We start from the raw sequence: 16,637 nt of genomic DNA, 5'->3' as shown, positions 1-16,637 counted from the left end.
TGGTCAGCCACGCCGGCTCCTTCCTGCGTGCCTCTCCCTCCCTCCCTCCCATTCATCCTCTTCACCTCCGCCTCCCTCCCTCCCTCCGCTCTGTCTGGCTCCCCCCGCCTTTTCCCTCCCTGCTCTGTCTGGCAGCCCCCCGCTCCGCACATCGGCGCTTCTCGCGAGAGCTGGGGGATGCCGATGCTGCCGCTGCCGCCGCCGCCTTGGAGGGGAAGACACTCGGGGGGGAGCCAGTGACGTCGGGAGTTTTCCTGAAAGTCAATAACGAGCCTGGCGGAGGCGGCCGAAACAACGGCGGCGGCGGCGGCGGCTGTAGCGGCAGCCAGACCGAAGGCTGGGCCCCGGGCGGCTCCGGGCACACTGAGCCGGGAGCGGGAGCCGCCGCCCTGACGTCCGCGGATGCTGCGGCCGAGCTGCCCAGGCGGGCGCCGCCGTGAATAGCGGGGAGGAGAAGCCGCTGTCTTATGTAGCCGCCGCCGCCCCTCCTGCGTCTCCCTCGCCGCCCGGGGCCTGGACCCTTCCCCACAGCGCTGAGGGGAAACAGCGGCCGCCGAAGGGCCGAGCCCGGCGGTGCTGTGGGGGGTGGGGGGCGAGGGAGGAGGGAGCGCGGGGGGGCCCCCTGCCCGGAACCGCCTCCGCCTTCCCGCCACTTCCACACCAACGGCCGAGCATCCGCCGCCCTCGCCTCCGCCTCAGGTAAACGAGCGTGGAGCTGGGATGGCGGGCGGGAGGGCGAGCAAGGGAGAGGATGGGCGGCGGGGGATGCTGGCTGGCTGGTTGGGCGCTGGCTGCTCTCGGGGCACGTGAGGTGAGGTGAGGGCGGGAGGAGCGGCGGAGGGTGGGGATGCCTCCTCGGCTGCGGCTTGGCACATAGGCGGCGGCTCCGGCCCCCTTCCCCCAATTTCTGGTGTGTCCCCTCCCCTCCCTCCTCGACGCTTCCCACCCTAAAGGTGGGACGACACATCTAGGGCCTAGTAGTGATGATCCCCGTCAGTATCCTTGTGCTGACAGAGGGAGGAGGCGGCGGCGGCGGCAGCAGTTTCCCAGCTCCTCCTTCGCCAGCCATCACTCACACCATATAAAATATAACAAGTCCCCTAGACTACTAGTGCGTGTGTTTCTGTGTGTGTGTTTGGCGGGGCCTGACAGGCTCTTGTAGAGACACAAGAGGTTATATAACATTAAAGACGCGCGGCGGGGGGGGGGGGCGGGGAGGAAAGGGAGAGAGATGTGTGCTTGGCCACGAGGCACAACATACAGCGGCGGGCGCGCGCGCGCACGGGCGCAGTTATTTATATGGAATGTGGCTTTTCATCTGAAGGGGATGCTCGGGGAGGGGGAGGAGGGCGCAGAGCGTTACCTGCGCACCTGGTCTCTCCTGATAATACTCAGCCCCCACATCCAGCTCCTCCACCCCCCCCCCCCGACGCACACACCTTCACGGTCACTGTGACTCCTCACACGTCCACATATTCCCCACCCTCTGTTTGTCGTGGATCAGAGGTAAATGTATATAGCGAATGGCCTTAGTTTAATGAGTAATAAACGTTTCATCGTCTCTTTAGAACGTGTCTGTTTGCTAAGAATAGAAATAGGAGAGGATGGTCTGTTCTGTTCATAGTAGTATATTGCTCTGGTGCTTCTGGCAGCTGTGGCTGCAAGTAAACAAACCAACCTCTTTCTGCGCATCAATCTTGCTGGAACAGCCATTATGATGGCTGCTTTGCACATAGAGGAGTTGATGTACAGTACATGATTACTCGACAGACACTGCTGCTTACCCACCTCCTACTTGTACAGACCATGATCTGAGGAGATTGAATAAACTGACACATGTTACAGTTTGTAAAAAAGGCCTGTTAGTAAATAGGATCATCCTTAGAAGTTAATCAGTTATTTGTAAACAAAACCTAAAATGCTACTTTAAAAATAACAATGTGGTACCAGAAATTTAGATATAAGGGCACATAAAATTTCTTTTTAATGGTATTCAAACAATTTGGCATGTTTTCATTCAAGTTTTATTATAATTACTTATAAATGTATACGTGATGGGTCAGGCATAATGCTGGCAGTTGGGAATAAATAAAATAGTTTGATGTGTTTTTATTGTCTATGTCTTAATTCAAAGTTCTTATAGATTGCACTTTAAACTGTGAAGTAGATTACTGAAGGTTGGGTAATCTAGTATTCTCAAAGTTTGGCAAATCTAACCTGTATTATTTGTACACACTGGATCGGTTTTAACAAAGTAAATCTGAAGATTGAATTTAATTTGCTAACAATATATTTTAGTAGCTGATTATTTGCTATCATGTTTCAGAGAGCTTAGAGATAGCTGTTTCTGGGGTACAACTGAGAAACTCTAATACAGTATTGGGGCTGGGTATCTTGCCAACTTTGCTAGAACATACAGACATTAAAATGCTATGAAATTCAAAGGAAGCTCTAATGTGTGTAATTTTATTTTATTTTATTTCAAATGTATTCTGTTTTGCCTTTTATAGAAAGTGTATTTTTACTTGAACAATGCAATTCAAGAGTAGTTACAAGACAAATAAAATGTATAGTACTTAAAAACTATTTGTTTTGACATCATTAAGTATGTTAATTAAGCAGATTTTGTTTGTGGTTCTGTTTGTTTTCCTGTGAAGAGTTTTAAACTGACCCCAATATCTTTAATTGGATTGGACTGCTAATTATAATGTATGTATGCCTTGATTGGATGAGGCAAACATGGATGTCCAGATGAATGGTTCAGAAGAAGAGTATAGTACACACAATTATATCAACTGTCAGAAGCTCTGTATATGTATATTTAGCTAATAAACTCACAGAAGAAGTCATTTTCTATCTAGAGATTTGAGCTTTCTCTGTTCCTATGACAAGGGATTTACTCCTAGGAAAATATGCATGGAAACAAAACCTATTGCTTTGGTTTATCTGATTTGAATGTAAGCAAGGCCATTTAAAAGTACTACCTGTTCTTTTTTTAAACTAGCAACTCATGCTAGTTATGTTTGTTTAGAAGTAAGTTCCACTGAGTTCAAAGAAGGCCCCTCCCCCAGTAGATAGCTCTGTTGGTAGAGCAAGAGACTTTATCTAAGGGTTGTGGGTTCAAGCTCCACAGTGGGTGAAGGATTCCTACATTGCAGGGGGTGGACTAGATGGCCCCTTCCACCTTTACAGTTATATGATTCTATGTACATATATTTGCAGCTTTAACATATGATATATTGTTGTCTAAATTGAAAATATTGCCTGTATGCAAATAATGACATACATTTTTCAAAGCTTTCTTGACAAATGGGAACTTAAATTGTGTGCAGAATTATGCCTGGAATACTTCATTAAGTTGTTTCATCTATAACATAATTAACTGACAGATTATTCCTTATGCTTTGAGCACCTCTGTAAAGATGGGAACAGCAATATATAATATTAAACATCAAATACATTGAGCATTAATACATTTGAGCAACAAGTTGAGCATTTAGACTAAAATCCTAAATTTATTTGCCTTGAGAGTTCATGTCCTATTCATGTTAAGTGGAATTTACTTCGAAGTAAATGGGATTAGAACTGGTTTGTAAGGGTATAGGTTTAAAATACATACTACAGGAGCAAGTTCCTTAGTCCATAACTTTATGCACACTTACCAAGAAGGAAGCCCAATTGAACACAGTGGGACTTGGTTCTGGGTAAACATGGATAGGATTATTCTATATGAAACAAAAGTTTTTTTTTAGTATGTTTGTGAGTTCATAATCTAGATCTTTAACAGGAAATTAGGAAGTAATCATTAGAATATGTTTAGATTCCTGTTATGGCTTCATAACACATGGTTTTATTGTGTGTGTTTTGCAGAAAGTGTAAGATTTTTTTTACTGCTTTGTTTTTTTTGCCATGTATGAAAATCTAAATCTGTTGGATTTTCTAAGCCTTTGACATGTTCTAAAACATATATTTCATATTTGCTTGGAAGAAACACCTACTCAGTTGAAGATTTACTCAACATTATTATTATTTACAGTTAACAGCGTTGAGACAGTATTGCTGTGAATTTGAAACTTGGGGACTGCATGAAGGATAATTTTTTGAACATTTGACATGTTTTTTAAATGGTGTTATTGAAGTAAATAGATGCAAATAGGTGACTTTACTTACATTAACAATTTTCTCTCTATGAGAAATGGTGGGGGGACCATATGTTCATGAAGATCATATAAATGCTATAGAATTTAGACATGTACTCCTGAAGAACCCTTATAGGAGTAACACGTTTATTCACGTGAATACAGCTTGGATAATGACATTCTAATGGTTTGAGCTGTGTTTAGAAATCCAGAAGAAATGTCATTATTGGAAGTCTAATAGAGATTTCAGAAATCTATCTTCAGGACTAGAGCAGAATCCTCACTATGGTGCTTTTGAAGCTGAATGTTGATGCTCAGTTACAGCCTCAGTGCAGGAGCTTGTTAAGAGGCATCCTGTAGAATTGCCATTGTGCTTTTTACTCACATGTATAAAGTTACTTGTGTGCCATGATCTTGAAAGAAATTGATGCTTTAGGAAAAGATCTACCTTAGCTGGCATTAATAATATATGTGTTTTATTCTTTCCACTGACTTGACTAGATACTGTTTCAGCCCTTCAGTGAATAAATACAAAAAGCGCTATCTTAAAGTTAACAGCCATGAAATAAATGCTGTATTATCCAAATTTTGAGAGATAACTGAATTCTCATAATAATTATTTTCTCAAAAGTTGAGTTAGCACAAGAAAAAGAAACTATATTTATCTCTCATGTAATAGAGAACCTCATGTTTGCAATCTTGGACATGACTATACTATTTAAATATAAACAATTAAACATTGAAATATATAGAAAGATGGTGGTGCATAACTGTATCCATCTGTATCCTAAGGTGCTTCTCCATTGATGGAATATTTTTTCATTCACAAAAAGCAAGTTAGGTTCCAAACTGGTGTCTTCCTATCTACAGCTTAAGTAAGACTATATTACGCCAGAAGCAGCAGTTTGTCTTACCCGTATATGTAATTCTCTGAGAAGTCTCTAAGGTACTTCTTGAACTCAAAAGTTCTTGTGGATTTCATAGTGTTCTTTTCTTGATCTCTCTAACATTTTGAGACTAAATTGCTTTATATTTTGGCCAGATTGTCAATACTTTGTCAGATTTAGGCAGATTTGGAGAACTATAGGTGGTTAAAACGAAAATAAATTGCGAAGAGCTCCAAAAGGACCTATCCAAACTGAGTGACTGGGCTGTAAAATGGCATATGCCATTTAGTGTAAACAAGGGTAAAGTGATGCATGTCAGGGCAAAAATATCTTAATTTCACATATATGTTCATGGGGTCTAAACTGGTGGTGACTGACCTGGAACAAGACCTTGGGGTTGTAGTGGATAGCTCAATGAAGTTGTTGATCCAGTGTGTGGCAGCTGTGAAAAAGGCAAATACAATGCTAGGGATCATTAGGAAAGGAATTGAAATAAAACTTCCAATATCATACAAATCTATGGTGTGATCATATTTGAAATACTGTATACAGTTCTGGTTTTCTCAGCTCAAAAAGGGTAGTATAGAGGTGGAAAAGAGCAACCAAAATGATCAAAGAGCTCTCCTATGAGGAATGGTTGCAGCCTTTGGGGATTTTTAGTTTAGAGAAAAAGTGAGTAAGAGGTGATGTGATAGAAGTTTACAGAATTCTGCATGGCATGGAGAAAGTGGGTAGAGGAAGTTTTTCTCACTCATGGCACTCATTAGCTTCCAATGAAGCTGAATGTTGGAAGATTCAGGACAGATAAAAGAAAGTACTTCTTTACACAGTGCATAGTTAAACTATGGAAGCAGTGGTGGCTACCAACTTGGATGGCTTTAAAAGGATTAGACAAATTCATGGGAGATAAGTCTATCACAGACTCCTAGCCACTATGGCCATCTTCCACCTCCACTGTCAGAGGCAGTATTCCTCAATCCCAGTTGCTGGGAATCACAGATAGGCAGATCCTGCTTGTAGGCTTCATATAGGCAGTGTTTGAAATTAGCCAGGCGCCTGGTGCATTTTGCACCTGGATATCGGCCACTTGTGACCAAGTGAAGATACCTTGGTCCCGGATGGCACCTGACGTCTCTATCCTCAGGAAGTGCATGCCCGGGGATCATTGGTTCTTGACTGTTTTCACACACTAATGCGACATCCTGTAGAATTCTATCAGTTATATTTTATCTGTACAATCAGAATGAATTTCAGGAACCAAAAAGTTGTATTGAAAAATACAACTTTCAAGCTGTCTGCCTCAAAGATGGCAACTAGGCATTCCATTTTGGCAACTGTAACCCTGGTTTAAGGAGCCACTTGGTGCCTAGCTTATATATCTGAGTTTCTAATACCGCTGATAGGCATAGGTTGGTCATTGTGAGAACAGGATGCTGAACTAAATGGATCACTGACACGATCCATCTTGGTGCTATATGGTGTGGATTTTGCCAAGGCTTATTTTGGAGTGCAGGAACATATAAACTTTAGTTCTCAAGTTTAGTACAGTGGTACCTCGGGTTACAGACGCTTCAGGTACAGACCCGCTAACCCAGGAATAGTACCTCAGGTTAAGAACTTTGCTTCAGGTTGAGAACAGAAATCACGTGGCAGCGGGAGGCCCCATTAGCCAAAGTGTTACCTCAGGTTAAGAAAAGTTTCAGGTTAAGAACGGACCTCCAGAACGAATTAAGTTCTTAACCTGAGGTACCACTGTAATTGATCTGGTTTGCAAACTTTCATGTGAATATGAAACTGGGAATTACTGGCCAATTTCTGCTTTTGGATACTCAAATATGTGATTCTTAGCACTTTATTAGGGTGGAGTGGGGAACCTGAAGACCTCCAAATGTTAAAACGCCAAGACTCCAAATCCCATCATTCCCAGTTATCCTGGCCAATGGTCAGGGATTATGAGAGTTTTAGTCCAGCAACATCTGGAGGGCCACAGCTCCCCCACTTCTGCATTAGGAGCTCATGGTATCAGAATTTTCAGAGTATATGTTCTTAAAAGTACTTTGATGAATAAGGAATACCTTCTGAACAGGTTTAGAATTGCTAACTGTAGTGCTATCATTTTTATAGGAGTTCTGTGAGCAACTGAAATGAAGGATTTCTATGCATTTTCGCCAAAGCATCCATTGCTGCTGTTGTCCACTGTGATATAAGGGGTAGCAGCACTACAGACATTCATATCCTTGTTCCAAATATTGTCTTGCACAGCTCATTTCATATTCTTCTACTGAAGAGAGATGAGAGAGAAAGGGGATACCTGAATTCATTTTTCTAATGTTGCAGATATCTATTCAGTTATGCACATGGTATGGAGGAATACCAAACTTGCACTATCCCTGCTAGATGTAATTTATCCTCCAAAGCAGTTTTTATAATATATTGCAGTTTCATATGTTATTTTCACTAATATATGGATTTTTATGCAGACATTACCAGGATGTATGTATGTTTGTACACATTGCTGGAGAAGTGCATTACAAAATTCAGATAAGTGAATTTCATACATTTGTTCAGTATGTGGTAGGTTCAGCTTTAAATACAAACTTAATTGCATTTTTCCTCCATCCCTAGGTTGGGGGGCACTATACTACCTTTAATAGCTACAGCGGTACCTGATCCTACCTTTAATAGCTACAGCGGTACCTGTATTTCCAGAATGTACTGTAGTTATTCATGGCCCTCATTCAGTGGCATGCAAATTGTATTGTTATCCAGGTTGTTTTAGCATCTGCCTGAATTTGCTGAGAGCTGTTATCTGGAGTTTTGTAATGAGGTGTTGCCAATATGTTGATGACACCCAGCTCTATTGTCAGTCAGCCTTTGGGACAATAAATTGAAGCTGAATCCTGAAAAGGCAGGTGTTCTGTGTTCCAAGTGCTTAAGTTTGTGAGGTGGGAAGATGGCCTATTCTGGACAGGGTTGCTATCACCTGGAAGGAGCAGGTCTTTAGCCTGGGTGATTCTCCTGGATCCAGCACTCGGGTAGCTTCAGTGGCTGAGAGTGTCTATTTCCATCTCTGGATAGTTTGCTGGCTATGGTATCTCTTGGACAGATATAACTTTGTCACTGTTTTATGGTTCCACCTCGCTTTTTGAAGTTGTTTTGTTGCATTTGGAATGGTTTTACTTTTTATAATAGTAACAGTTTTTCTGTTTTTATCATTGTATATTTTATTCTTATAAACTGCCCTGGGACTTTATGGCAAAGGGCGAGCAAGAACTCTTATAAATAAATAAACATGATGAAGCAGATTTGTGATCTGCATAAATTTCAGTGTTAGAAACTCAGATATATAAACTAGGCACCAAATGGTTCCTTAAACCAAGGTTGCAGTCGCCAAAACAGAATGTCTTGTTGCCATTTTTGGGCAAGACGGCTCTAAAGTCACTTTTTACAGGGATAATCTTACCTCTTTTTCTTAATGGTGACACAGACCATTCATAACGTAGGGACATTCTTAACAACTTTGAGCAGGGCGGTGGGATGGGGTAAGTGAAGACAAGTGACAACAATTAACTATAATGTTTTTCACTGCTCCTGCTTAGGATGCACAGAAAATGCATTTTGGTTCCTGAAATTCATTCTGATTGTGCAGATACCTGTAAAATATATCTGATAGAATTCTGCAGGATGTCACATTAGTGTGTGAAAATAGCCCAGATCCATTGATCCCCAGATGGTGGAGATGTCAGGCATCATTCTGGTGCCCAAGCACCTTCACTTGGTTGCAAGTGGTCAGTAGTTAGGTGCAAAATGCGCCTGGTGCCAGGCTAATTTCGAACACTGATATATTTTTATAAGAATAAGCAATTGCTTTTATTTTTAAGTGATGTCCTTAGGTATCAGAGCATGAACCTTCTTAGAAGGGGCATTCCCTTTGGTGTGGGAAAGAAGGGGTAATGGCTCTTCCAAAATGGCATTTCACCCTCCACAGTTTTGTAAATGTTTGTATTTAAAAGAATTCCCTAAAAAAAAATGTTACTTGATTAATCAGGGACATCCATTCAAACAGCTTTCTCCAACATGGTGCTGCTGTCTAGACATTGTTTAACTTGAACTTTATCAGCCCCAGCCAGCATGGCCAATTGTAAAGGATGATGGGACTTGTTATCCAACAAATTCTGGAGGGTAGCAGGTTGGAGAAGGCTATTTTGAATCAGTCAGAAGGGGTTTAACAGGTTGATCTAAATGACCAGCTAAAGTTCACAGCTCTGACTTTTACAAATGGTTTGGCTTTTCTGAGTCAGCAAGGATCAACATCTAGCAAAACAACTTGCTGTATTAATACAGTGATTTTTTGGGATATTGACAAGTATGTTTAGCAGTGAGCTTGTTCTTGAAATCAGCGACATAGCTAAAGCACTGTTTTTGTTTTCCCAGGTGTATTTGCCTGGTAGTATCATTGCTATCCTCTAGGTGCCAGGTAAAGGCTATTCTGTTCACCTATGCATTTAACACTGTTATTCCTCCCCATGCTGTTTTTAGGTGATATTTATGTTATTGATCTGAATTTTTGTAAGCCAGTTTTAGGGGGAAGGTGGCCTATAAAGTTCCTAAATAGTAACCATTTGAAAAAGAGCTGTTTGAGCGGATTGGGTGTCAGGCAACAGTACACATCAAGTTAATTCCCCCCCCCCTTTATGAGTATGGGAAGAAAAATATGAGTAACAAATGGGAATTATAACTGTACGTTATGTTAAATAAAACAAAACACGAAATACAAAGAGGATAATTGGAAGTTTGAGAATGAGTGATTTCAAGTGCTGACGGTTGGTATGTAGGGTATATGAGAATAAATGTGTGTATGTAAATTTTTATGTTTGAAGTTTGAAGTTATGTATGTAATGTATGTATGTAATTATGTTTGAATATGCTTGAATATGTAGTTAATATGTGATGAGTATGTTTTATTTGTTATAATTTTAAACAATAAAGAGATATTAAAAAAAATTCCCCCTTTATACTTACAGGTTGATTTAAGATACGGAAAAGTCAGAAGAGACTTAAAACTCAAAGCGATACTGCAAAACAATATTTCTCTGAATTGAAGGCTCATTGTGGAGCTATCATGAGCGATGTTACAATTGTGAAAGAAGGTTGGGTTCAGAAAAGGGGTAAGTGTTGAATTAAATAATATACTATCCTGTAAGAATTGTTCGTGGATAGTGGCTGTATTTCCTCCCCTTCATTTAGTAGTTGTTGGCCTGTGGTGTGGGGAGGCAGCGATGTGTGCTTCTTTACCGGGCTGCTGCAAGCTACAGCTTCTGCAAAGCATCTGTGTTGCAGCTGCTAGGGGCTTGCAAGAGAATTGGGAATCGAAGGTGAGGCCTAGCCTCCATCAGCTGGCTGGCAAGGAGCTGGTTTGGAAACCAGCATGGCTGTATTTAAACAGCAGTTGGTGGTAAAATGGGAGATAGGGCAAAGAAGAGCAACTAAGAAGAGAGGACAGTGGAGAGGAGATGGCTGGGAGGATAGAAAGAGGAGAAAAGGGGAACAAGTGGGCCAAAATCCTTAAGAGGCAACCAGAGGACAACATGAATCAGGGTTTTTGACTGGGAACATGAGGTGTGATTCAAAAGGAAGTGGGGAGAGGCTGGAGGTAGTGGGGGGGGGAGGACAGAAGGCCATACCAGGGTCCCACTAGTGGTTTAACTTCTCCCTTGGTAAATGTAGCAGTAGATCAACTGCTCTGAGTGAGTGAGGAGAAGGCAGTTCCCCATAATCATCCATGTGGACTAGGAGCTGTCCAGTACACATGGGCTGTTTATTCATGCAAACCTTGCTCCCTTAGCCCAGCAAAATAAACATGTAACTGCAACAGCAGCCCAGATGATCTAGAACAGTGTTTCCTGGGATTACCTGATCTCTGTAAATTATATACTAACGGGATTGATGGATAATAGCTGTTCTGAAATGCTCTCCCACCCGACCCATTCACTGTAGTATATTTATGCTTTTAAAAACAGGTGTTAATGGGTAATGTGAAGGAATGGGTTTTACTGCCCTGAACTGCCTGTATCTTATATGCGAGTGCATATTTATCCTGGTGTATATGCTTTTGTATTTTATGGTAATGTATGTTTCACTTGTATGTCTTGCTGAGTCCTAACTTCATGTCCATAACAATAATGTGCTACTCAGCGAAGCAATAGAGAGACCCTGGAAAACCTTTGGAGGCAGTTTGAAAAGAGGCAGCCTAACAAAGACATAGGCTGGATCTAGACACATCAAAGAAGCGATTCAGTTAAGTGTGTTGTAAACGTCTAACAGGGAAATCCTGTTGGCAAAAGATGCGACTCCACAGTGCCAACTGGTGTCAGTGTTATAACGCATATAAAGTGCTGTATCTTTACGAATGTAGCTGGGTCCAGAATCTCTTATCTGGTGGCAGCAAGTATCACAACAGTGGAAGGGTGGGTGCAAGCAGAGGGATACATTCTCTTGTGTCCAGATCTCTCTTCCTAAAACAGCATGAGGTCCAGGTGGTTGGGACAGGCCCATCACAGGTACCGTGTTTCTCCTAAAATAAGACACCGTCTTATATTTTTTTTGCTCAACAAAACACAGTATGGCTTATTTTCAGGGGATGTCTTATTTTAACCGCGTCGCATCGGTACGCTGCATAGCCATGCCTCTCCAGGCTGTTTTAATGGGAGGTACCACATCACTATGGCTTATTTTCGGGGTATGGCTTATTTTTGGGGAATGGCTTATATTTCGCAAATGCATAGAAATCCTGCTATGGCTTATTTTATGGCTATGTCTTATTTTAGGAGAAACAGGGTAGCAGCACTTTAATCTGAAGGCAGTTTTAACATATTGCTTTGATCACACACACATGAATTACTAAGAAGTCTCACTGAGTTCAGAGGTACTTACTGCAAACTAAGAGTTCATTGATTGCAGCCTTTATCTTTCTCATTTCTAAATATATATGAATCTTAAGAAACTGTTTTGGATCACTGTGTGACATTGCTTTAGCAACATAGTGTTCCGTAACTCTTATCCAAATACTATCAAAGAACATTGTGCTCAGACCAATGTTCTAACGGTAAAATGGTTTAAGTAGCTCAGTGAGTTTAAATTGTTTTTAGTAAGTGCTGATAAAGTTAAAATACATTATATTGAATCTAGAAGTTGAACAATTTATGGGTAAGATCCAGTATCATACCAGCAGCTACAATGTGACTTCCCCTTGCTGTGCTCCCCACCCCTCAGGCCATTGGTTCTGGAGTGCCTCCCAACATTCTGGAGCAAATTTGGAATGTGGGGCTGCAGAGGGAGAGAAGTAGAAGAAAGAAAACCCGTTTCCACAAGCAGAAGTTCATTGCCCAAGCAGGATGCAACAATTGGATATTACCCAATTTAAGAAAAACTCTACACAGGAAGGCATCATATGCATATTCATACATATTGATATAAAATAGTGAGTTCTGTACATTTTGTTTTAACATCCTTTCTTTGTTTTCTGTTTTATCTGATGCTTGCCACTACTTTAAAAACTTGTTTGATGGTAGGGTAGTGTTACAACGTCAAACTGGACAGTGGTCCACATTCTGGAAAGCATGTATGTATTCTCACTTTCATGTGTGCACACAGACAAAGGCTCAATTACATAGTAAGGCACAGGTATGCTCTTTCATGTAGACATGCAAATGCATTCTTTTTCTTAGTAAATGTTCTAAACAGCAGAAGCTCTAGACTGGCTTTGTAGTTAGGCACTGCTCTCTTTTTGGGTGGGAAGGGATCCAGTTATATCATGATCAGGAAAAGTTGGGGTTTTTTGTGTTTTTTTTAATTGTACGAGAATTTTACATTCATTGTATAATCTCCGTCAAGTATTGAATTTCCCATACAGTTTTTCCTTTTTCCCTTCCCACCCCCCTCCCCACCCATGGTCCATTGCAAGGGTTCAAACAGTTTTTTTGTTTGGAAAAGTTGGTTTTTGCTATTTTGGGCCCCTGTGGAACTTGCTCATTCATGATCTCTGCTTACCTGGGAGTAAAGTAAGCCCCACTGAACTTGATGCTGAAAACAAATTGGTTTTGGGAGGCGGGTTGCAATTGTGGCTAAACCTGATTTGAAGGGTGACTGAGGGCTATTTTTGTGCTACATTTTGCTGTGCGGGTTTTTAGAGATTTCTGCCCCCATCCCCATCTTTCATCAGGAGCTGAAAGGTACTACTTCCTGATTGGTAAATTGGGATTCTTACAGGAAATTAAAGGAAACAACAACACACGCTTTGTATACAAAATATAGCATTTCAGAAAGAAGCCTTAATCTTCCTTCCTGCAGTGTGTATGTATGTTCCTGCGTTAATTGGGACTTCCTAGTTGTTGTTGTTGTTGTTAACCTTGTTAACGAGGGCTGCTGCATCAAACAGCTGTGCAAGCCTTTGGGAGGCAGAGATGTGAGAGGGCATCAGAGGAGGGAGGGAAGAAAGGAGGAACAGAGGTCAGTGTTGCCCGCGGCACCCCTACCATCATTCAAGGCACCCCAGGGTGCCATGGCACACTGGTTGAAAACCACTGGTATATTTACACTGAGGCAGTCAAGGTGCCTGGTGACAGTTTCTGATGTCTTAAGTGACACTGTTGCTGACATCAGCCTCTAAATGGCTATTTCCTTAGGCAGTGGTTTCAAAACTGCCCCTGCCCCCCGACCACTTGAAACTTGTTAAGGAGAATGTTGGACTACTTAATTATTTTACTTTCTGCTGTAGCTGCTGTATGATTTCTAATGGTATTTTATTGCTTCCTTTATTCCTTATACAATTTAAGAAATAAAATAACTAATAAAAATCAATATGAATATTTAATATGATGGATGTGCTGCCTGAGATATTTAAATGCATATCCACAGACCATAGTTTGGGAAGCCTGTATTTCTGATTGCTTAGACACTTTAACTAACTTAAAAAACCTGCTTGTGTAACTTTACTTTGGTAAAACCTTTACATAGGGCATCCTCTCAGACTAACTCAGCCACTAGCTCCCTTTTCATCTTCACCAGACATACGTTAATAACACCCTACATTAATACATCCAAGTCTCAGCTTCCTCACCAGCTTTTCCTCACATCTTCTTCATCAAACTCCGTTCTTCCCCAACTCTTCAACTCACAAAAATCTCAACTGACTACTAGAACCTCCAGCCAGCAGAGCCTGTTGTCACCCAGACCAATCATAATGAATTTACCTGATCCAGGCTCTGCCCAATAAATGCACAAAGCAATCCTCTCTTTCCCTTTCCTCTTATAACCTGTCACCATGAGGCTACTGCTTAACAGGAGTAAAACGCAGTATCAGTACAAGGCCTTGAACTTTGACAGTCAGAGGTCCCAGAATCTTGCCATTGATGATTCTTTTTAATAAATGACATTTGTATTAAGTGGGATTAATTACAGCATTCCAATATTTTGTCAGCCTTCAAATGCTGTAAGAAACAACTCACTTTTGGGTGGCAGGCTGGAAAAATAATATCCTTGGGAACCTGCATTAGGCACCTGCGATTTCTGCAGCCCTGAACTTACTTAGATTGGTATTGTGAATTACTTAATTCTAACCATAGGAAGAAGTGCATCCGCAGAGAGTTCTGTAGGTAGCAAAACAGAAAAATGGGGTAAGAACGTAAAAAGAGCCCTGCTGTATTTCTGAAGTCAAACAGGGCGTGACTGCAGTCAGTAGCCTGCTTTTGCCTTTGTTGCTCCAAAACTTAAATTCAAAGACATGCTGCCTCTAAAATTGCTCAACAAGATGAGGGTATATACCTGTTGTCATGTGTAGAGAAAGACTGCACAATTCTTTCAAAGAGCAGATGAGGCACTAAACCTGTTTCCACATTACAACTTAGAGTTGCAGGTGGGAAACCACCTGAATGAGGTTTTCTCCATGCAAAATAATTCACATAAAAACATGCATTAGCAAAAAGGGTTGTTTTGATGTGCACCTTTTGAGATAGCATCATTCTTCTACATTATTTACATTTGTGCAGTTAAGAGTTCCCGGTAAGATGTATGCTGTTACAAACAAAAATGAAATATTTTTTAAAATGTGTAACCAAAATGTGGGTTTTTTCTTTAGAGGAAGTGTAAATATAATGTTTAAGAAATTGATAAGCAAAAGAACACCTGCTTTTTAAATACTGCTAAATGATAATACTTAAAAGGTTAAATAAAAATTAGAAAAGCTTTGAATTTTGAAGCATTTACAACAGCTAGTAATATCACTTACTGAAGACATTTTTGTCAAAGTTGAAGAAGTTAGAGCTAATTAATTTCTTGGGAGACATATGATGAAATAGTAGGTGTGATAACATATTTGAGTAACATATGGTCGTTATGAGGCACCTTTCTAATGCCTGAGCAGCAAATTAAAAATAGAATTTTCATTTTTTCAGTATGACTTATAAAAGGTCTTTGGTATACTGTATTGTATTTAACTAGGTTGAGTTTCATTGTAAGTTAACTTTACTACTTCATATTTGTAGTGGAATTATGAAATCATACTTGGACTGCACTACTTCTTGTGGTCTGTCAACTGTCTATATAATGCTCAGTGCTGAACTAGATAGGTCTTTTGGTTTTTACATAGAGATTTCAAAGAGAAGACTTCCTCTCAAAAGGCCTGAAAAACCTGGTCCATTTATCTTATACTCTCCCTGTATCTGCTGACTTGGGCACTGAATTCTTCAAGGGAGGCCTTCTAGTGAATTGGCCAACGATTGAAGCCTGTTGTGTGGTAACATAGGATAGGGTGTTCTCTGCATGGGAACTTTGTTTGTGGAACTCCCTCCCATTGGAAGTATGGCTATTTCCCTCTTTCCTGACTTTCTGGTGTCAGTTGAGGATAAATATCTTCACTCAGGCTTTCTATTTTTTTGGGGGGGGGGGGAAACAGAATTTAAAGTTCTGTTACTTGTATTTTAATGGTTCTTTTTGTGATTTTAATATATACTGTTTTAGTTCTGTTAGATTGTTTATATTTTGTATACTACCCTGAGATTCTGCGAAGTGAAGTGAAGTCTAAAAGTACTATTATTATTACTACTACTACTAGCTAAGGGCCTGAAGTTTGCTGGATGTGGTAGAGCAAGGCCTAGAGGATTTTGAGTACTAGGGTTTGTACTGTTTTTCAACATTGTGATATATCATCAGCTAAACATCATGAAGTATCACAATGTCTGAAATAAGGATGGATCTGTGTACAGTTGTACCCCGTGTTACGCAAACGATCCATTCCAGATCGCGCTACGTAACACGGGCATGCTTAACATGAACACCCCCCAAAACAAAAACCCCAGAAGTTCTCGCGTTTTTGAGCTTCTGCGCATGTGCGAAGTGCGCAGAACGCTTCTGCACACCTGTGTGCACCCGTGCGTTGCGCGCGCTCAGGGGAGGACTTCCGGGGCACGGAGGTCTGTAAGTCGAACATACACAACATGGAGCGTATGCAACTTGAGGTATGACTGTAGAGGCATTGACTGGCTTCATGGTCCCCCCCCCCCCATTGTGATTTTTGCACCCCCCCCCCCCAATGATCCACAATATATTGCCAGGT

General features: G+C 41.1%; 1 protein-coding gene across 3 annotated transcripts in view; it reads left to right on the top strand.

The window, feature by feature from the left end:
• The first annotated feature begins 578 nt into the window (after positions 1 to 578).
• AKT3 (AKT serine/threonine kinase 3) overlaps positions 579 to 16,637 on the top strand; it is a 98,284-nt gene continuing 82,225 nt past the window's right edge. For all 3 annotated transcript variants that reach the window (XM_033144374.1, XM_033144373.1, XM_033144375.1), the window contains exons 1-2: positions 579 to 699; positions 10,051 to 10,194. In XM_033144374.1, the coding sequence (XP_033000265.1) occupies positions 10,149 to 10,194 (46 nt within the window). In that variant the 5' untranslated portion in view covers positions 579 to 699; positions 10,051 to 10,148. The remainder of the gene's footprint in view (positions 700 to 10,050; positions 10,195 to 16,637) is intronic.

The sequence above is a fragment of the Lacerta agilis genome, chromosome 3 (genome assembly GCF_009819535.1).
Source record: "Lacerta agilis isolate rLacAgi1 chromosome 3, rLacAgi1.pri, whole genome shotgun sequence".
NCBI lineage: Eukaryota > Metazoa > Chordata > Lepidosauria > Squamata > Lacertidae > Lacerta > Lacerta agilis.
This window is presented reverse-complemented; position numbering and strand designations above follow the sequence as displayed.